At 41.1% G+C, this 22,301-nt stretch overlaps 2 protein-coding genes across 14 annotated transcripts in view; one reads left to right on the forward strand and one right to left on the reverse strand.

Annotated features, from left to right (window-relative positions):
- Positions 1-11,951, reverse strand: part of Stau1 (staufen double-stranded RNA binding protein 1) — a 53,191-nt gene extending 41,240 nt beyond the window's left edge. For 4 of the 13 annotated variants that reach the window (XM_015479395.2, XM_015479370.2, XM_015479403.2 and 1 more), the window contains exons 1-2: positions 11,717-11,948; positions 2,066-2,134 (exon numbers count right to left, since the gene is read on the reverse strand). The gene's annotated coding sequence lies outside the window, so the exon portion shown is untranslated. Of the gene's footprint in view, positions 1-1,110; positions 1,281-2,065; positions 2,135-11,033; positions 11,483-11,716 lie in introns of those variants that run through there. The other 9 variants (XM_015479408.2, XM_015479377.2, XM_015479415.2 and 6 more) reach the window with 7 other exon arrangements.
- On the forward strand, positions 10,551-17,786 carry LOC125619206 (translation initiation factor IF-2-like). Its single transcript, XM_048811937.1, has 2 exons — positions 10,551-11,767; positions 17,686-17,786. Exons 1-2 carry the CDS (start codon positions 10,825-10,827, stop codon positions 17,784-17,786), a joined length of 1,044 nt encoding a protein of 347 aa, XP_048667894.1. The 5' UTR covers positions 10,551-10,824.
- The last annotated feature ends 4,515 nt before the right edge of the window (positions 17,787-22,301 follow it).

A 22,301-nucleotide genomic window follows, 5' to 3' on the forward strand; every position in this document is an offset into this window, starting at 1 on the left:
CAGACCCATTTTTCTAACCACAATGTGACTATATAGGTTTTCTGTAAGTAAGCTCACTCCCCTCCACTGCTTCCCTCTATCCCACCCACCTCCCCAAGAAATATTCTTTCGCTCCAAACATTATCCAAATATCTACAGTGAGTACAGCCACAAGTATAAATACATGGCAGCCACTATCATCCTACATAATCATTTTCAAAATGACAGCTTTAAGGTCAATGTCAAGCACATGAAATTACAAAATAATAAAAAGTTATTTAAAAGTAATATGGCCAAACTACTAAAAAAAAAAGGGGGGGGGGGGAACCACTATGTACTTGATGCTCAAGAGAAAGACACAGGAGAATTATTCCTGAGGAGTGACTCTCACTTGGAAGACAATAAAATTAGCTGAAAATAATGACTTGGAAACAACCCAGACTGTTTAAGATGTCTGCCTTCAGTATAAGTGACTGAATGTGGCCCCTGTCTCACACTTGGCCCAATGCCAAGTAGGCAAAGGAAGATTTTCTTTCCATACAAATGTGACTGTTGGGTGGTCTGTTTAAAGAAACACTAAAAGAGAATGCATTATTAATTGTTCACCCTAGAAAAACCATAACACAATACTCAAGTTAAAAAAATTTACATCTACAGTCTAACAAGCCATAAACCTTATTTTTCATTTCTAGCCCTAAAACCTTATCAAGCTCCCCTCACCCTCTTCCCAATAAGTCATTCTTAAAAATAACTAAATTCAAACACATTAATTTTGTAGATACAATCTTTTTAAAACTTTTTAATTTTTTTTAAACTTTATTGTTTTATGTGGTGCTGAGTATTAAACCAGTGCCTCACATGTGCTAGGCAAGCACTTTACCACTGAGCCACAACCCTAGCCCTGTAAATACAGTTTTTAATTTTAAAATTATGAAAAACACAGGAAAATGTTTTCAACCAGCCAAAATGAATACCTATCCCTTCAGAAAAGAAACATTTTATCTGTAACCATGTGCCATTTACCTAGAAACATGAGTGTACTGACCAACATCTTCATACAAAACTGACTCAGTTTCTCAGAAACCAGACTTGCTGCTGAACGGTAACCAACAATGTTAAAGCAGTACAAACCTGTAGTTGTGGCTCTCAGTGCACACCCAACTCAGATGGTAATTTTATGTCCAGCTCCTGGCGATCCACTTCCCTATGCCTCAGTTTCCCAGACAGCTTTGTAATAGGATATTTGACAAAGCCTCACTTAAAGCAATCAGAGAGCAAACATACTGAAGGAATCCTGAGACCTGGTAATACAATTTTTTGTATAGCATTATACAAATTCAGTGTGATGAGCGTAAATTCAGTCACTGAACTTTGTACAGTTTCTCTAATTTCCTTGTATTTAGTTCCCTCATTCCCCCAAGTAGGTTAACTTGTCTATGAATACTATCTCAAAGACAGTTTGGTGATGTGCTTTCAGTTCTTAGAGGCAAAGTGCTAACAAACACAAGCAGTGTTAACACATGCAGTGTGTTCTGCAGTACCCTGACTAGAGACTGCAAAATCCTGAACACTCTTTCAATAAAACTCTTTTTTTGTCTGGATGATCACAAGCTGCCAGTGGTAAATGGAGCTTGCTTTATAACCCTATCTCACAACAGAAAACAATGTTGAATTAGTTCCACAAGTTTGAAAAACAAATTTAACCTAAACAACCTGAGAAATCAAAGGCTTTTTAAAAGAAAGCAAACCACAAAAGCTTCTATGGTCAAGATGCTGATTGAAGGAGTTATGTTTAATGACAACTTCAGTGGTCCCTTCTCAGTCTGGTAGGTAAGTTTAAAATATATGGCAATGCTGGCTGGAGGGTTTTACATTCTTGCCAACAATTTTTCCTGCATTACTTTCTAATTAAATCAAAAAACTTTTTAAAAAAGAAATTAAAACTACATAAAGTGTCTTCTGTTTCTCTAATATTATAGTCAGAAATTTCTAAAAAATAATTTTCCACACAGGCTAATGAAGATCTTATTCCAAAGCATCACCAACAAAAGACAAGCCTGAAATTATAAAGTCAAATTATGTGTACCTTAAAGAGGGCGTTCCAGGAACAATGTTGTTTTGCTCAGTTCTGAGAGGTTATGTGGTTAGGAAACTCCTGGAAAATAAGAAACAATAATTTACCAGGGGACATCTTTTTTTCTGAAAGTGAAGAAACATATTGCTTGAGTTTGGGGAAAACCTAAAATTTACAAGCAAGAAAATTTCTGAAAGCATGATGTCATGGTCTGCAGCACATGGCAGACTCTACAAAAGACACAATGCCTGAGAAGAGGGTGAAGAGCGCCTCACAGGGACACGAACAGGGGAGGCAGAACTCTCCCTTTTCAGTCTCAATTACTTCCTGATGAGAATGCCCTGGCTACCTCATGGTTTGATTTTTGTTTGTTTGTTTGTTTGTTTAAAGAAATTGGATATCATATACAATCCAATCACACAAGCCTGATTTTCAAACTTGTAAGGGCCCCCCAATAACTATCAGCTAAATATTTCATTTAATCGTGTCCTTGCCATATGTTTGACAATACAAATGCATTCATGTGGAAAAATTACCAAAAGGCATTGTGCACATAAGCAATATTACATTAAATTGCGAAACACAAGAAAAGCATTATCTTTAGTAAGTACAAATCACAATCAATTTTTTAGAACTGGATATGAAATGACAAAATTTAATTTTCAAGCTCTCAGATCTGATTTATCTAAAGGTTCCCCCTCCCCTTTAAATGGCAATAGTCCATAACTAATAGAATTCCAGACATGAGCTGCTTTGTGCATTTTTATCACAGAAAGCGTTTTTGCTCATTTTGGTTTCTCACTGTCACTCCGGCTTAACAGACAATAAAAAGTTGATGCTCACTGTCTAAATTATTTCAGAAATAAAATCATGAGCTCTCATCTGTTCTCCAGTATCTTAATAGCTTAGATTCTTTTTATTGTAAACAGTATACAGGATGAGCATCCCTAATCAAAATATCTAAAATGTCCTCAAAAAGTTTCAGATTTAAGAGCATTTCAGATTAAAAAGCTCAATCTGTAAGTCTATGAATAAGTTCCTAAAATCTGAAAAATTCTGAAATCTGAAAACATTTCTTCACCCAAGCATGTCAGACAAGGTATATCCAACCTGTACTAACAATTTTCCAATCTAGACCTCACAGTTGTTCCATAACCTTTCTTATCCAAAACTGACATGAAGAGAACCAAAAAGAGTCTTCGAGCCCAAACAAATACCTAAGACCACAAAACACAGTGAACGCAGGCCTTGCTCCGCTAGGCCCAACAATTATTTTAAGTTTGCATATCTAATTTTTTAGCCAAAAGCAGAAAAAAAAATTAGAACAGAAAATGTAGTTGCTGCCAGGTGCAGTGGCACATGCCTGTAATCCCAGCGGCTCAGGGGGCTGAGGCAGGAGGATCACAATATCAAAGCTAACCTCAGCAACTCATCAAGGCCCCATGCAACTTAGTGAGACCCTGTCTCAAAATAAGATATAAAAAGGATTGGGAGTGGGGGCTCAGTGGTAGAGTGCTTGCGTAGCACATTCAAGGCCCTGAGTTCAATCCTCATCACCACATTAAAAAATGAAGGTACTGCGTCCAACTATAACTAAAAAAATCAATATTTTAAAAAATGGGGGGATGTGGCTTGGTGGTTAAGGGGCCTTGGGTTCAATCTCTGGTACCAAAAAGAAATGTAGCTGCTAGAGTCATACACAACATAATGACAGGGAGAAGAAACAACTGTCATCAATAACAAATACAGAAAGTCTACGACCATTTGAATCTCAAAACATCTTTCCCCATAGCAGAGACTATGCTTCCGTGAGCAAACCCATTTTTAGAAATCTCCCAATCAACTTCAAAAGAAAATACAAACCACCATGATTATTAATAAAATACCTATGTAGCACTTACTCGAAGCAATGGCAGAGGTAAGAAAGACTACAGGGAAAGTCCAGTTCCCTTAGTTCCCATTCAAGAAGGCATACGAGAATGCAAGAGAGTGAATTAATTCACTGCTTTATTCACATCAACACCTGCTGTTTGCAGGCTCTACTCTAGGCTCTGGACAAAGACATGTGCACAAATAAGACACAGTCCCTATCCTCGTGGAATTTGTATAAATAAAACCTTGAACCCAATACAAATTTTTAAAATAAGTAATCCCAGTAGCATTCTAATTAGTAACAAATACTTTATAATACATATCACCTCATCACTGAAAAAGACACCTAACACCATAAAAGCTCCCTGGCTGTGAACAGTAAGTTTAGGAGAAGAGCGAGCCGGCTGGCACACACTGCGGGGCATGATGGAAGATGCCTGACAGGGATCTGAGTTGGCTCCCAACTCCACCACTCAGCTGAATATACCTCAGCAAGTTAGATGTAGGCTCAACTTTTTAATATATAAAATGGAGCTACCACCATCAATTTCATAAGATTACTAAAGTAGTAATCACATGATTCCTGGGTGGATTAACTGGTAATGTAGGTGAGATGCAACTATGATATACCACACTAAAGTGAGCTGTTACACATTACTTTATTAAGTTACACCATAACTGATATAAAATGTTACTAGTAAAGCACATTAAAGTACTCTATTAAGAAAAAATGTAGCAAATTTTAGAAAGGATCTCATACAAAAATATTATTTTACTTTACTCTTTTTTATGGTTAGTGCTTAAATAAATTCTCAACAGAGAAATCACTAATCTAGCAGTAGTCACAGCTAAACATTACAGACTATACAGGTTTACCCTACTACAAACCAAAAGGACACTTTATTTACCTATCTCTATTTGATTGTCATCTAGGTAAAGGGTCAGAGAGCCTCAATGAGCAGGTTGGATAAATTGCACAACAAAGAATGTAAGCTTACAAGCATAATCAAGCTTATCATTACATATAAATTATCCTCTTTGGGACAGCCGACTGCCTAGCATTCTGCATAAGATCACAATGGCATCAATAGATAATGGTCCTGTTTATATCAGGGTGCAATCTTCAAAAGTAGAAAACTCATGCCTTAATTAATTTTAATCTATAGAAAGCAGGACTTTGGAAAAAGGAAAGATGTGAGAGAATGACACAAGACCCAGGGAGGTCTTAAAACTCATCCCTGAGTGAAGCCAATATTCTAACAACCTAAGCAGTATTATCTGTTTGCTTCATGACCAGGAAAGACACATTTCCAACACTTTTTTATGATTGAGACACATTTAGCTTCAATTGTGGTTAAACATAGAATGGAATCTCATATACCATCTCCTAAAAGCACAAACCCAAAGGTAGATTTAATTTCACTGACCCAGATTTTCAAGAGTAGCCCTGAGGGACAACTGCCTGGTGAAGAACCAGAGGGACTGCTGGTTCAGGAGACCATTGCTTCAAAGAAAGTAAAAGAGAGACTGTTTAGGAAGCAATTCAATACTAAACAGGACGTTGCCTTAAGCATCATTAGCTTAAGAAACAGCTGGGAAGTAAAGAGGGCAGCAAACACCTATCCTACAAAGTTAACTGGAAACTTAGTTAACTCTTTTCCAATAAAGCAAAGTATGATAATTCAAAAGAAACTTATTTCCTTAGCAGCAACCTTGACTACAGTCAATAATAATTTTCAACTAATTTCAATGATGAGTTATAATAATTCAGGAGACGGCGTCCTTCAACCAAAGTTATTAAATATCCTCCCTCCCCATATACCTCTAACCCCTTCCACACACAAACCTGTGAATCAGCTTTAAAGTTTTATCTTAAAATTTTCACACAAACAAAAGGGCCGATTTAAAACATTGAGTATTACCTAAGCAGACCTTCTTTCAAATTGATCTAAGGTTCCAATGAACAAAGTTCATTCTGGGAGGAAAAAAAACTTTATCCCAGGGCAGCCAGGGTTGCACTGGTGACAAGCAGAATCGATTATCCTAGACAAAAGCAGCCAAGCAAGATCAGAGGGGTAGCACAATTAGAGAGATCCTCGCACGGCTGCACAGAAAGGGCACTGGCTTTGGAGCTCAACCAACCTGTGCTCTGGCACTAACACCTGGTGGCGCAGGACCCTGCCCAGTGACTTGGCCACTCAAGGGCCTCAGTATCTTCATTCTGCAAAGATGCTTGCAGAGTATTAGAAATACAACATAAGGGGTCTACTTCAATCCTTAGTACAAAAGAAGGTTCGATGAAATGCAGCTTTTATATTAGATAAATTCAACTTGATCTTTTAGATTCCTTTTCTGCATGGAATAACCCTCACCCTGTAATTCTAATTCTAACCTGGCACATGGTAAGAGCTCAATAAACAGTAGCAAATATTACCCATCAAATTCACAAATGTTGTTCTCAATCACATAAACATCCATAATATAACTTATAGCTACATACTACTTATAAAAAAAGTTTTATATTGGAACAGAGAACATGCTAACTAAAATCAACCCACTCAATGGGTGACCAATCCCACAGCTCATCAAACACAGAGGCAACCTAGTGAGGGCTTAGTCCTTCACAGTCACTTTCATTTAGGGGCAAGACCCCAGGGGCCTTAAATAGATTTCATAGCCTTTATAGTCTGGCCTACGTGACAAAAAAACTTCTATTGTCATATAACAAAATGGCCAGTTTTGCTTCCATTACCGTTATAACCCCACAGTTATTCATACTTCTTTCCCAAATTAGATCTTCGATTAAACAGAAGCCAGGTGGGTTACAGACTTAATATTTAGAAGTCTAATTTTTAATCAAAAGCAAATACTTTCTTGGGTAGATTTTTCCACTTTTGTTTTCAGTTAATACACTTTGAGGGAGTCCCTTAACTATTGCACTTAACAAAAAAGTTGAACTTTACATTTAATCCCAGAAAATAGGTTATCGACAGAGATTTGGTTTCTACCTCTGATAACCTGGTGACATTACTTTTACATCAATCTGATTCACTACTAAGGAATGTAAATACTCAAAAAATGTTATTTCCTATTTAGCTCTTTTTAAAATAATAGTTTTCTTTACAGTAAATTTTTAATTCAGAGCATTAAGTTGTTGACAAGATAACCAAGCCATCCACCCAGTGGCATTTGATAAGATCAACAGAGCTATATATTTGTAATCCTATTATCTCTTTAGTAGGTGAGAACAAAGGATTTGGTCAACAAGACTTAAGCTTTGTAATACTTTATTTATAGATGAGTATCTTACTACAAAAGTTCAATAAACAATTTGCTTTAAAAGCAGAAAGTTCTAGAGTTAAAGCAAAACTGGAAATAAAAATCAACAAATCTCTTGGCTTTTAGAGTAACTTATAGAGCTATCTTAATTTAAAATTAAGTTGAGTAGCTAGATAAGTAGCTCAGTGGTAGCACCACAAAAAAATAAAATGACATCAGGGTTGGGGATATAGCTCAGCTTGCAGAGCACTTGCCTTGCATGGTTCAATCCCTAGCACCACAAAAAAAAAAAAAGAATAAATATAATATGACAACAAAAACTGTAATAAATATTCATGCTGAAGTATTTCATGTGCTGTCACAATTTACTTTGAAATGTATCCAAAAAAAAACCGGGCTGGGGCTGGGGCTGGGAAATAGAGCGCTCACCAAGATGTGCAAGGCCCTGAGTTCGATCCTCAGCACCACATAAACTTTCGTATATGTCTGAAATTTTTCGTAATAAAATCTTGGGGGGTAAATACAGCAACAAACATGTCTTCTTATGACCCAATCTCTAACTTATATTTTCTGAAATAGTATAAATGCTAGTTTTGATTCTGATAAAGTTTTTATGAAAAAAAAAATGTTCACATAGGAAATGATTTCAGAAGCATTCCAACCACAAAGATCTCTACCAGAAATCAATTTAAACAACTTATTTTAGATCAAGTGTCAAACAAATCTGTAATAAAATTTCTGTAAACATTTTTAAAGTCTCTAAAACGCCAATCTAAAACAAAAGAAAGCAAATCCAAAAGCTCTCATCTGAGAAGGAAGAATTTATATATCCTCAAATTGAGCAATTTTGTTTCACCAAGTATCACAACAAATAAGACCATCTAGTTTAGAGGCTCATAAAAATAAACCCTCTAGGACTAGAACATCCCTCAAAGATACATTTTTCATGTGACTTTGGTCTTCCAACTGGTGAATTTCACTCTTATCCTCCCAGTAAAGGGCCTCAAAGAAAGCTGCCTTCAAACTGGATTCCTGTTGTGCCACCTGTGTTAAAAATCCACCTGTAGGGACTGGGGTTGTGGCTCAGTGACCAGAGTGCTTGCCTAGCATGTGTGAGGCACTGGGTTTGATTCTCAGCACCACATATAAATAAATAAAATAAAGGTTAAAAAAAAAAAAAATACACACTGTCTTATTAGGGACAACTCCGGATGAAGAAGCAGTTTTGTTTTGTGATTATACCCGGAATAACTGATGGTTCCTTCAAAAATGAGGGAAAACGTTCCATGAGTCATGTTCACTTCTAAACTTAAAATAATTTGTATATAAATGGGCTTTCTGGCTGAATCTTAAAAAGAGAGCAATTTATTCTGAAGACACTATATTTATGGTAACAATTCTAAACACTTAAAAACTTTTACTTCAAGTCTTAGCTTAAACAAGTTTTTAAAATGCTCATGACCTTTCTGGATATTAAATTTGGGCTTTTTTCCTAAATTAATTTTAAGAGTCATATCCCTCCCCACCTCCCAGGTTGTAATAACTAAAACATAATGTATAACATTTCCACTGTAACTGATCAAGCTCAAAAGTAAATCTACAAAGCTGAAATAACAATGTTACAGGTCTAAATGCTAGAAACTTTTAATGACTAGAAATTTAAAAATTAAGTAACAATGGCAAACATTTATAGTATTCCTGTTAATTACCATTCTAAAAGGTATTTCTTCTCAGACAAGAAAGAAAATATGAACACCTATGCTTGTGATTTCATACTATTGACAAAAATTAAGGTTTCATTTATACTTAGTAAATTTGTTGTTTGTAAATTATACAGATGGGGAATCTTTGGGAAAAAGTTCTACAACAAAAAAAAATTTTAAATCAACTATTCTTTGCTAAACACTTAATCTAAGGTAAAAGCAATATATTTACACAACTACTACAAAGAAACTGCAAGTTTTCATTATGAATTATTAATTGTAGTTTAACTATGACCCAAAGGACTTTTTAAAGTGGCTTAACACATAGGTCTCCACCAAAACAAAATTAGGGGAATCTATTTCTGATTGCTTTTCAACTGGTCATACACAGCTCAAGAAGTGTTGCTTTTGTGCACAAATAAGCAAGATCAAATTCTGGATGACTGAAGAGAGAAAAGCACTGAATCAAGAGCCAACTCAACTACACAACGCCCCCCCCCCAAAGTAATTACATATAAACTGAGATGAGAATTCCAGCAAAATAAATAAATAAACACCACCAGAATACTAATTTTTGTAAAAGGTTAACAGCCTGGAGCAATTTGGTAAAAGTCAAAATCATTAATATTGTAACATGGTATTTAGGATGTTTCAAAATAATCCAGTTTAGGGGAAGGAGCACAACAGGAAATAAGACTCATTAGCTATGAGTTAATAATTGTCAAGTTGAGTGACCAATACATAAGGTCCTCCATACTATTTGACTTTTGTATATTTTCCATAATAAAAAAGTTTTGAAAAAACTTTTATGTTATATAGTGTATCAACACCAGTTCCCTGGCACCACTATAATTCGTAAATATGGCAGAAGGTAGGCTTCCCATTGTCTGTTTAAGTGTTTAAGTTTTTCAAGCAAAGGAGAAGCATCACATGGATGTACTCTCAGCCAGTCACAGGCTAAGGCAAGACCATGGCAAGCTCAAAGCCAGCTTGGTCAATTTAGCAGGACTCTGTCTCAGAATAAAATGGGGGGGGAAAGGTTATAGATATTAGTTCTGCACCACTGGGTACAATCCCCAGTAATAAGATGGGGGCCGGGGGAGTCATTTAAACAAAGATTTTAGACTAGAAAAATGATTTTAAACTAGAAACTATTTCCTGACTCTATCAGAAAATTCTAGGAAAGTGTCAAAAAAAGGATTATAGATAAGTGGTAGAGCACTTGCCTAGCATGTGAGAGGCACTGCATATAAATAAATAAATAAAAATAAAGGTCCATCAATAACTTAAAAAGAAAAAAAAAAAAAAGAGGACACAGCATCATTGAGAGATGGCTGTAAAAACCAGTCTGAGTTCACTAAGGAAATTTACTATCTAAAAGGGTCCTAAGGTATAGGAGAATCACTCTCGACAATGCACACATTTACATTCTGGTAAACCTTAACATCTACCAGTTGCGTTTCCTCAAAATGGGTATACCTATGCAACTCTATGCAATTAATATCCCACCTGTCACTGTGATGACCAAACTCCTCTCTCTGCACTCCAGCTGAATTTTTAGTTTTTACTTCAACAAGCAGCAATGTAATCTACATTTGGTAAGCACACGATTCTTCAAAGATCAAAATCAAACAAAACTTCGTCTAAGTCTTTTTCCTCCATCCTATCAACAATTAAAGCTATAAGCAGAAGGGAAGAGTGGCCTTAGGAAGGTCCCCAATATCAGTGGCAGAGCAAACTGAAACGCGCATCTCGGCCGGAACAGAAGAAAACTTCCACACAAGCAATACTGCAACAGGGAGACGGGGCCAGGGCTTCAAAGGGAAGTCTGCATGCAGGAACGGAGGAGGAATCAAAGCCAAGTCGTGGCTTATAAAGTGAGAAATCAGGTAGTGCGTGAAAGGACATTTTTCTAACATGGTACACTCCCCTCCAGAGCCTGACACACAGCGAGTGCTTCAGAAAGGTCTGCTGAACTCAAGGGAAGCTTCTGCCAGCAACTTTCCCAGAAATGGAATGACAACGAGAAGCTGGCTGATGGCAGAAACGGGGACAGGTCGCTCATACTGCGGGAGCCGAATACCTGCAGTTGGTCAAACAGAGACGATGGAAATAGCAGCATCTACCTTTTACCGCCCGCCTGCTACGGAGCGTCCCGGTGGAGCCGGAGCCCTTTCGGCTGCGAGCACAACACAAAGCCAGCGCGGGCGGCGGGCGGCGGGCGAGCGCGTTCCTGCCCCAGGAGCCCACCGCGCAGGTAGGTCCGCTTCCGTCCGCGCGGCCCCCGCCGCACACCCTCCGTATCGCTCGCAAACCCCGCGGGCGGTTTGCCGGGACGCGCAGGGGTCTGGCGCTCCGATAAGCGCTCCACACGCCCCACGTCGCTGGACCCAACAGCCTGAAGAGGCAGCCGCGGCGCGAGCCCTCTTCCGACGCGGCACAAAGAGTTCTCGGTGGCCTCATCTGCACCCCGCTGGACACCTGGAGCGCGCACCCACCGCGCCGCCGGCCCGGGCCGAGAGGTCTGCGCGGCGGGGACCCCGCCCGGAGCAACTTCGCCGCGGCGCGCGGGCCGAGGGGGCCGAGGCGGCCGCGGCACCTGTTTCTAGTCCGAGCCAGAGAGGAGGAACGAGGACGCCGGGCAGGGGGCGCAGCAGGACCCGCCTCCTCCGGGAAGGCCCCGCAGGCGGGGACGCGCCTGGGGAGCCGGGCGCGCGCCCGCCGAGGCCTAGCCCACCCGCCGCCCACCGCCCCGCGGCCGCGGAGCCCGCGCGGACCCCGCCGGGCCCGGCCCGGCCCGCCGCCTCACCTGGCTGCTGCCCCGAGCTCGTCCCCCGGCCGGCGGTCCTGGGCGGCGGCGGCGAGGGGAAGGAGGAAGGAAGAGGGGAGAGGAGGAAGGGACGGAGGGAGGGAAGAGGCGGAGTGGCCGCGGAGGAGGCGGGCGCCGCCGGGCCGGGGGTCAAAGGAAGGGGGAGCCGAGAGAGACGCAGCGGCCGCCGGCGCAAACGCTGAAGAGTCGCTCGGGCGCCGCAGCCCGGCAGGAAGTGACGGGGGAGGGCGGCGCACGCCCCGGCCCCGCCGCTCCATGCCGGCCCACCCCCACCCTTGGCGGAGACCACAAGTCCCGGCGGGCACTGCGCGGAGCCTGCGTTCGCAAGGCACGCGGGGAGCCACGGAGGGGCGGGCCGCGAAGCCTGCTGGGAGTTGTAGTCCCGCTAGCAGTCGCGCGCTGCTTGTGGGACCCAAAGCGCTGCCCGGACCGCGGGCCTCCCCGCCCTCGGTGACGCTTCCTGCTTTCTTCCGTCCGTCAGCCCTTTTCTCCTTTCTCAGCCACTACTTTCTCCCCGCTCCCAATCCCTCTTTCCGCCTTCTATACAGTTTGTTAAACGCCTGTTATGTGTAAGGATGGTGCTGCTCGAAGAATTGAGACTGGAGAGTAGAGACAAAAATCCCTGCCCTCGTGGAGCTTCCGTTCTAGTGGGGGAAACACGACAAATAAAATCAGCTGCTACGTGAGACAGAAAGCGGAAGTGCCAGCTCGCTGCTGCTTTGGCTCAGCTCTAGATAACCTCGTCGTCTTTTAGCAGTTCTCTTGCCCCAGGCCGGTGGAGGGGGCGCTCGTGGAGCTCTAGGAAGACGCACGGATCGAGCGAGGTCCGGAAACAGTGAATGAGGAACTCTGCGACTCCCTAGGGCCTGTTTCTTCACTCCTAAATAAAATCGAGGGCTCCGTGGCAGAGCGTGCTCGGCATGTGCAAGGCCCCGAGTTCCATCTCTTTCAATCTCTCTCAATCTATTGCTCAATCTTCCTTGCCAAATAAATGTAATTGGCTTTGTAAAATTTACAACATGAGATACTGTGGCTGAAGCCCTCCAAAAAATCTTCTGAAGGCTGCCCAAGCCTTAGAGAACGCCTCTGCGCCTGGCCTCCTTACTTTACTTTGTGTAAAATACAATGACACTGAATTTCATGACACCCAAAACAGTCACAGGTCAGTCCCTTTAGTGCCCATCCAAGACAGTACTAAGCAAATTCAGTTAAACTGAATTTCAGTCCTCTCCTGAAAGGGATTTTTTTTTTTTACTTTCAAAATTTAACTTCCAAGCAGAATGGATCCCTTAACTCACCAGTAAAGATGCAGATACTCAAGGGTTTCCCTAAACCAAATTTGGGGTCATGGGCACAATCAGTCTCTTCGAAGGTGATTGTTTACATTGAGAGAAATGGGAAAATCCCTTGCTTTTCGTTTCTTAGTAGGAACGCTAAAAAATAAGAAAGGTAATTTATTGATTTAAAAAAAAAATCAACTTCTGCTTGGGTTTTCATGAGCTTTGCATATTCCCGTTTCTTCTTAAACGTATTTCTAGGGCTGGGGATGTGGCTCAAGTGGTAGTGTGCTAGCCTAGCATGGTTGAGGCACTGGATTCGATTCTCAGCACCACATAAAAATAAAATAAAGATATTGTGTCCACCTTAAAAAAAAAAACCTAAAAAATAAATATTAAAATATATATATATTTCTAGTTTATCTTGGAAGGAACACAGGATTTAGAGTAACATATTTTATAGTCACTATTTCTTATTTCCATCTTTCCAAGAAAAAGGAAAGCAGTCTGGGGTTGTAGCTCAGTGGTAGAGAACTTGCATAGCACTGTGAAGCACCAAGTTCAATCCTCAATACTACATAAAAATAAATAAGTATTGTGTCCATCTACAACTGAAAAAAAAATGATTCCTAAATTACTTGGCAGTAATCAAGAGGTCAACTGGACCTTGGAAGAGAACTTGACTCTCAGCCTTTAGGTCCAAATAGAAAAATACAAGCCTAAGAAACCCTATTATATAATTCCTTGGTTACACAAAGCCAAAATTCAGAGTAGTTCTCAAAACGGGGAGTGTTATATCTTGAGGTTGTCATGGGAGGGACTCTTTTTCTTTTTTGTTTTTAGTTTAAATTACTTGCTATCACTCTAACACATAATCATCTAGTTCTCTATCATCTCTGGGCTAAGGAGGCCCATGTGGCTATGCAGAGCGTGCTGGAAAGCACTGCACCCTACAGGTGGGACGTGTCCTTTTCATTGCACCACAGTCTCTGGCCTGCCTGTGCCTCAGTGATGTTACTTTCCTGTTTCTGTTGACATTTGCATTTGCAATGCCTGCCCTTCTGTGTAAATGCACCAACCCAGGGCAGGGTTAGAACACAGAGGGCTCATTGGCCCTAGTCAGATAAGCTCATGTTTTCAGAGGTCTCAGTCCATAGACTGAGGCTGCATAGCTCTTGGCCCAAAGTGAGACAGAAGGTCATGGCAGGAGGGCAGAGGAAAGCAGCAGCTCAGAACAGGGCAATTAGGAAGCATAGAGTGCTCTCCTCACCAGGGACAAATTATAAACCCCAAAGGCAAGCCCCTAGTGACCCACCACCTCCAGCTGCTCCCCACCTGCCTACAGTTACCACCCAGTAATCCATATCTGTGTATTAACTTATTGATTAGGTTAAATATTATAATCTAGTCATTTCACCTCTGAACTATCTTGAATTGTCTCACATATAAGCTTTTGGCAAACACTTCAAATCCAAACCATAACAGAGGTTCAGGGAACAAATGCCCTGAAGCATTACAGCTTTGGCAAAGCTCCGAAGGATAAGTAAGTGGTAACTAGGCAGAAAGGACCCAGAGAGTGTTTCTAGCGGGGCAAGGCACGCATGCCGCCCTGGGGAGGGACAGCATGTAGCCCGGGTTCTGGTTACTATTGCTCCAACCCAAATCACTCCCAAACTCCGTGGCTTAGAGGAATAGCGATCATTTTGCTTTCTCTCATAGGTCTAGTAAGACATGAGTCTGACCAAGGCCTCAACGTCTGCTACAGTGTGAACACTGAAGCTCATGGTGGAACTCATGGTGGAAACTCCTGGTCTGAAACTCATGATGGAACTTGACTGTCGACAGGGCAGTGTTGGGAGGCGGGGCCTAGTGCGAGGCAGTCAGGTCATGGGGTGGGGCCCTCACAAATGGATTCGTGCCTTTCTCCCATGAGCAAATTTATGCAGCTTGTGGAACTGGATTTACTGAGAGAACTATTTGGTTCAAAGCAAGTCCGTCCTGGTATCCTCCCTTTTCCTCATGAGCCACTGGCCCTCCCACTTTCCACCAAGCACTGAAAAAGCACCTTCCCCACCAGAGGCTGAACAGATGCTGCTGCCTGATAATGGGCTTCCCAGACTGGGAGTGAGGGAATATAAACCTCTTTTCTCTTTCTTTTGTTTTAGAGAGAGAGAAGACAGAGAGAATTTTTTAATATTTATTTTTCAGTTTTCGGTGGACTCAACATCTTTTTTTTTTTTAATGTGGTGCTGATAATCAAAGTCAGCACCCCACGCATGCCAGGTGAGTGCATTACCACCTGAGCCACATCCCCAGCCCCTTCTCTCTCTCTTTTTTTTTTTAATTTTATTTTATTTTATTGCAATACCTGAGATTAAGCCCAGGCATGCTCTACTACTAAACTACATCCCAAGCCTTTGTATTTTTTTTTTTTTTTTTTGAGACAGGGTCTAGCTAAGTTGCTCAAGCTGATCTTGAACTTGCAATCCTCCTGCCTGGGTCTCTGGTGGAGCTGAAATTCTAGTCTTGTGCCTCTGCATGTGCCCAGCTCCAGCCTCCTCTGTGTAAATCACCGGGTCTCCAGTGTTTTGTTATTAGCAACCAGCAACAAACTACAACAGAGTCAACCTATCTCATCTTTCCATAGGAGTGAATTTGAGCTTCCTCACGGTATGGTGGCTTCAGTGTTGTCCAGTTGTTCACATGGCAGCTGAAAGCTTTAAGGGTAAATATTTCACCCATCAAGCAGAGCCACGTTGCTCAGGTGATCTGACCTTGGACATCACAGAGAGCAAAATCCACTGTGCTTTGTTGACTGCACAAGAGACTCAAGCCTGCCTAGATCCAAGGGTAGAAAAACTACCTCTACCTCTGATAGGGAAGCAGCACAGATCAAGGACAGCATGTGGGCCAGGCACAATGGCATATTCCTGTAGTCTCAGCTATTTGGGAGGCTGAGGTGGGAGGATAGTTTGGGCCCAAGAGTTTGAGGTCAGCCTTGGCAGCATAGAAGGACCCAGGTTTTAAAAATACACACACCACACACACAGCCATTGTGGCTGCCATTCAGAGTAGATGGGAATGTGACTCAGAGGAGACTGGAGACCAGCAAAGGTCAGAAAGTACCTTGTGCATGGACCTTTGTTAAGATGCCCTATCTTCATGTTAAGAGAACAAGAAGGAGCTGGGGTTATGGCTCAGGGGTAGAGTGCTCGCCTCGCACATGCAAGGTCCTGGGTTCAATCCTCAGCACCACATATAAGTAAATAAAAATTAGAGGTCCATTGACAACTAAAAATATATTTTAAAAAAAAAGAGCAATGAGAAGCAACCAGAGAGTTTGAAATAGGGAATGAGATTGTCTGATTGATTGACTGGGGATTGAACTCAAAGGTGTTTTACCACTGAGCCACATGCCCAGCCCTTTTAATTTTTTGAGACAGGATCTCACTTAGGGCCTCACTTATTTGCTGAGGCTGGCTGTGAACTTGCAATCCTCCTGCCTCAGCCTCCCAAGCTGCTGGGATCACTGGTGTTCCCCACTGTGCCAGGCAAGATACTCAGATTTTAGTTTTGCAAAGATCCTCTGGCTGGTCTGGTTAGAGAAGACTGGAGAGAGGTCCCAGTGGGGCTCCATGAATTAGCTGCAACTGTCAAGCAGGTGAGAGATGACAGTGGCCTGGGTTAGGTGATGGTGGATGTGAGAGGGAAGTGGATGGTTTCAGGAGTTACTTAGCAGAATGTAGGGGACATGGATATGATGGGGGAGAGGGCAGGAGAGGTATCAGATACTGCTAGTCCTGGTTGTATCCTTTCCCCCATCTCTTTGAACCATGCTAAGCCCTTGAACCATGCTTGCAGAGTTGGGTACTTAAGAAATTAAAGTGGGGAAAAAAGAAAGAAAGTGAAGAGACCATTACCTGGAAAGTAATATCCATGTAACATACAGGAAACGTTCCTTAGGTGTGTTAGGGGATTGTTTTAAGCCATCTGACGGATGTTCCCAAGTAACGGCTACGGAATGCTGGTAGAGCAGGTTGATGAGCGGTGATGAATGGCTTTGATTGTGTGTTTAAAAGACATGGTACATTCACACTCTTAAATCTCGATATCAGAATTCAGGCAATTCTTGTAATATATAAAATGTATCCTTTAAAATACTAATTACAGGTCAGGTGTGGTGTCACACACCTATAATCCCAGCTGCTTGAGAGACTGAGGCACAAGGATCGTGGGTTCAAAGCCAGCCTCAGCAATGGCGAGGCACTAAGCAACTCAGTGAGACCCTATCTCTAAATAAAATACAAAATAGGGCTGGGGATGTGGCTCAGTGATTGAGTGCCCCCGAATTCAATCCCTGCTACAAAAAAAAAAAAAATTACAAGGAGACTGGCACACGCCAGTAATTCCAACAGCTTAAGAGGCTGAGGCAGGAGGATCCCAAGTTCGGGACCAATCTCAGCAAGTTAGTGAGGCCCTAAGGACTTAGCAAGACACTATCACAAAATAAAAAATAAAAAGGGCTAGGGATGTGGCTCAGTGTCAGAGCACCTCTGGGTTTAATCCCCAGTACCAATAAACAAACAAACAAACAAATGAATACTGATTATAAGGCATTTAAAAAAATAATGACTGCTAGATTTCTGGAGGGTAAGGATTTTCTTTTTCCAGGTTTCATGCTTGACATGCCTGTGGACAGTCAGGTGGAAGTGGCCAGCAAGCAGGCAGGTCTGGAACTCACAGGAGAGTCGGCCAGGTTTACAGACACGTAAGTCAGTGAGTTTGGGTGGTAATTGGAGCCCTGGGTGAGGATGTTACCAGATGTTAACACCTGACAGATTTGCTCTGCCCCCACCCCTGGCCTCTTAAGAGAACTTTGCACCCTTATAATTATTCAGTTACTTGCCAAGTATCACTGTTTGGGTAGGACTAGCCAGATGACTCCCAGGCGAGAAGGGACTCAGACTGTCACCATGGTGTCCCTGGCCCCTAATGTAGCACTAGGTAGACAGTAGGTGCATGATAGATTTTCATCCACTGATGAAAAACTATAGCCTCACTGATCTTTGAAAGCTCAGGGAGTCAATAATTAGAAGACACAATGGAAGACCCCATTTCAAAAGCAATGAAAAAAAATACATAGGAATAAACTTAACAAGAATTGTACACAACACACATAAATAAAAATATTAAATTCTACACAAGGACCCAAAAAGGACTCGAGAAAAGAGAAATGTAAGCTATATTCTTGGTTAGATATCCTCTGACTAGTTTTAAGATATCAGTTAATATAGATATGTAAGAGATCCAGTGAAAATGCAAACAGGATTGTAAATAGATGAATTTTTTTTAATATATATATATATATTTTTAGTTATCGGCGGGCATAACATCTTTGTTTGTATGTGGTGCTGAGGATCGAACCCAGTGCCTGACGCATGCCAGGCGAGCGCGCTACCGCTTGAGCCACATCCCCAGCCCCCTTATGGAAAAATTAATAAGAAAAACTAAAAAAAAAATTATGAAAATGTCTGAGCAAATGGCAAACAATATAAAGCATTACTAATTTTTCTTTTTCTTTCGAAGTGCTGGGGATTGAACCCAGGGCCTTGTGCATGCAAGACAAGCACTCTACCAACTGAGCTATACCCCCAGCCCAGGCACTACTAATTAAAACAATTAATTGCCTGATTAGTTCCACAAGTTAGTAGAAGAGAAGTTCCTAGATAGACCATAACATATATATGAATTTAATATTTCAGTAAAAGTGGTATTTCGAGACCAGGTGTAATGGTGCCACCTGTAATCCCATGAACTCATGAGGCTGAGGGAAGAGAATTGCAAGTTCAAGGCCAGCCTCAGCAATTTAGCAAGAACCTGACTCAAAACAAAATTAAAAGGGATGGAATGCTCTGCAGTAGAGTGTCCCTAGGTTCAATTCCCAGTATAGGGGAATGGGGAGGTGTTATTTTGAATTGGTGAGGAAAAGATGGATTTCATTCACTAAATAGCTTGGGACCAAAAGGTGACCTTCAGGAAGGGGGAGGTACTAAATCCTTACATCTTTCTTGTATACCAAGAAAGATGCTGAATGAATAAAGGATTTAAATGGAAAAAAAAAATAATACTATAAAAGGCCAGAAGAATCTTGGAAGAGTTCTCCCCACCCCCATCCCCACCCCACATTACTGGAGATTGAACCTAAGGGTGCTCTACCACTGAGCTACATCCAAAGCCCCGTTGGGTTTTTTTATTTTATTTTATTTTGAGATAGGGTCTGGCTGAATTACCCAGGCTGATCTTGAATTTGTGATCCTTCTGTCTCAGCCCCCGAGTAGCTGGGATTACAGGTGTGCACCACCAAGCCTGGCAGGAAGAATTCTTTCATGACTAAAGGGGGAAGAGACTTTATAATGACAAATTTAGAACCCTTAAATAAAAATATCTATGGCTCGTGAAAATTAAAGGGAGATCAGTAGAGTAGGAGAAAGGGACCCGGGGAAGGAGAAGGGGAGGGAAAGTGGAAATCCTGGGAAAAGATATGGGTCAAATTATCTTGTTATATTGTGTATATGTCCAAATAGGTAACAATGAATTTCCACCATTCTGTACAATTACAATGTGACAATATAAAATATGGAAAAAAGAAGAGATCTGTGGATATGGCTTAGATGTATACATTTGACTTCATTAAAAGAAAAATATAATCAGCAGTGAAAAAAATAAATGACCGACTGGGAAAAAAGTCTACATTTCAATCACAGAAAAGCCAAATTTTATAACATATAGATTCTATGAATAAAGAAAAGATTAACAACCCAATAGAAACATGAATGAAACATAGTAACAGATGGCTCAGGGAAAGGAATAACACATTGTTCTTAGAAACAACAACAGGAGGGTTGGGATGTACTCAGTTGGTAGAGTGCCTGCCTTGCATGCACAAAGCCCTGGGTTCAATCCTCAGTGCTGCCAAAAAGAAAAAGAAATAACAGCCTATACCTATAGAAGGTATAGGCTGGTAATCCCAGCAACTTGGGCAGCAAAGGCAGAAAGATGACAAGTTCCAGGCCAGCCTCCACAACTTAGCAAGACCCTGGGGCTCAATTCCCAGTACAGAACAACAATACTAAATGGGAGAATTCAGAGCAAGCACTTTTAGTTATTGTTCCCATTTCATTCATGAGACTATAAGATGGTACAGACTCTCAGAAAAACAGCTTGACAATTTCCTTTATTTTTTTTAAATATATTTTTCTTTGTAGATGGATACAATACCTTTATTTTGTTTATTTCTATGTGGTGATGAGGATTGAACCCAGTGCCTCACATGTGCTAGGCAAACACTCTACCACTGAGCCCCAGCCCCAGCCCTTGACAATTTCTTGTAAAGTTAAATACAGTTGCCATACAACCCAGCAATCCCAATCCTGGGCATTTACTCAAGAGAAATGAAAACACGTTCACACTAAAACCTTATACTAATATTTGCAGTAGCTTTATTTATAGCAGCCCAAACATGGAAACAACCAAAATGTCCTCCAACAGGTGAATGGATAAACAAACGTGGTACCTCTGTACAATGATCCGATTCTCCGTTGTAATGAGGAATAGAAGCTCTGCTCATGAAACAACGTGGATGCCTCTCTAGGTAGGAAAAGAAAAACCTAGGTCAAAAGCCTATGTATTATTTGCTTTAATTTATATGACAGTCTGGGGGGCGGGGATCATAAAGACAAAACAGAGATCAAAGATTCGGAAAGGGAAATGTCATTGACTTCAGCAAGGCTACCTTGAAGAATTTTTAGGTGTTTAGGTGATTGAAATATTCCATATGCTACTAAAGTGGTAGGTCCATGATTCTGAATATTTCTGATCCTTGACAAAATAAACTTTGCTATCTGGAAGTGTGTGAAAGTCAATAAGAATGTACCAGGATCCAGGATGGAAAGAAGGCTGTGATAAATGGACCTCCCTGATGGGGGTGGGAAAATTAAGCTAACAATCAACCTGAGAAGGCGGCGTGCTGACTGGTACCGCAGCCCCAGCAAAATGGACCGCCCGCTACACTCTAGTTGGTAAATTTGTTTCTAGCACGGTTGAGAAATTTAAAAGTATTGTGATCTGAATTAAAATGAAATTACAACATATCAAAAATTTGGAATGAAGCTAAAGCAATATTTTGAGGAAAGGTTGGAACATTAAATATTTATAATAGAACAGAAAGCTGGACAAGGTGGTGCATGGCTGTAATCCCATCTACTTAGGAGGCTGAGGCAGGAGGATCTCAACATGGAGTCTGGCCTGGGAAACTTAGAGAGATGTCTCAAAAAAATTTTTTTTGTTTCAAATATTAAAAAGGGAGGATGTAACTCAATGGTAGAGTACCCCGGGTTCAATCCCTACAAAAGAGGGGAGGGGAGAGGGAAAGAGAGAGAAGGGAGGGAAGGAAGAAAGGAAGGAAGGAGGAGGGAGTGAAGTTAAAAAAGAAAAGAATCTCAAATCAGTCACCTAAGTTTTCACTTTGAGAAACTAGAAAAAGATAAATTAAATCCAAAGCAAGCAAAAAGAAAGAAAAATAAAGAGCAGACATTGATGAAATTGAAAGCAGGAAAATAGAGAAAATTCATTTTTAAAAATTCTCCTTCCTTGGAGGGATGGGGAAAATCAATACAGCTGATAAGCCTCTAATCAAACTGATCAAGGGAGGAAAATTCAGAAAATTTTCCACAGATATAAATCACATTTGCTAATAATCCAGAGCACCTCTGGATTCCAGAGGTCTGGAATTATACAAAAGAAAGTGATAACAGCCAGACACAGTGACCCACACCTATAATCCCAGTGACTTGGGAGGCTGAGGCAGGAGGATCCCAGTTCAAAAATAGCCTCTGCAATTTAGCGAGGCTCTGAGCAACTTAGTGAGACCTTGTCACAAAATAAAAAGTAAACAGGGCTGGGGATATGGCTCATTGGTTAGGTGCCCCTGGGTTCACTTCCTGGTATTAAAAAAAAAAAAAAAAGTGACAACTGTATTTTCGCTTGAAGAGAATTGAGTACCTGTGAAATGAAGTAAGAAAGTGATCTCTAATTGAGATATTGTATTAATCCATTTTCTCTTACTATAATGAAACATCTGAGGCATGCTGACTTTGGAAAAGAAAAGAGGTCTATTTAGCTCATAGTTTTGGAAACCAAAAGTCTAAATAGCATAGTGCTTGCTTGTCCTGTGGCGTGGCAAAATTATATGCTTATACTTTAAATGAAGACTTCCTAAAACAATATTG

The sequence above is a fragment of the Marmota marmota genome, unplaced genomic scaffold (genome assembly GCF_001458135.2).
Source record: "Marmota marmota marmota unplaced genomic scaffold, marMar, whole genome shotgun sequence".
Lineage (NCBI taxonomy): Eukaryota > Metazoa > Chordata > Mammalia > Rodentia > Sciuridae > Marmota > Marmota marmota.

Coding starts and splice junctions, on each gene's coding strand:
- LOC125619206 (XM_048811937.1), top strand. CDS start 10,825: ATGGTACACTCCCCTCCAGAGCCTGACACACAGCGAGTGCTTCAGAAA. Junction 11,768..17,685: donor GGCGGTCCTGGGCGGCGGCG/GCGAGGGGAAGG, acceptor TTCTTTTTCCAG/GTTTCATGCTTGACATGCCT.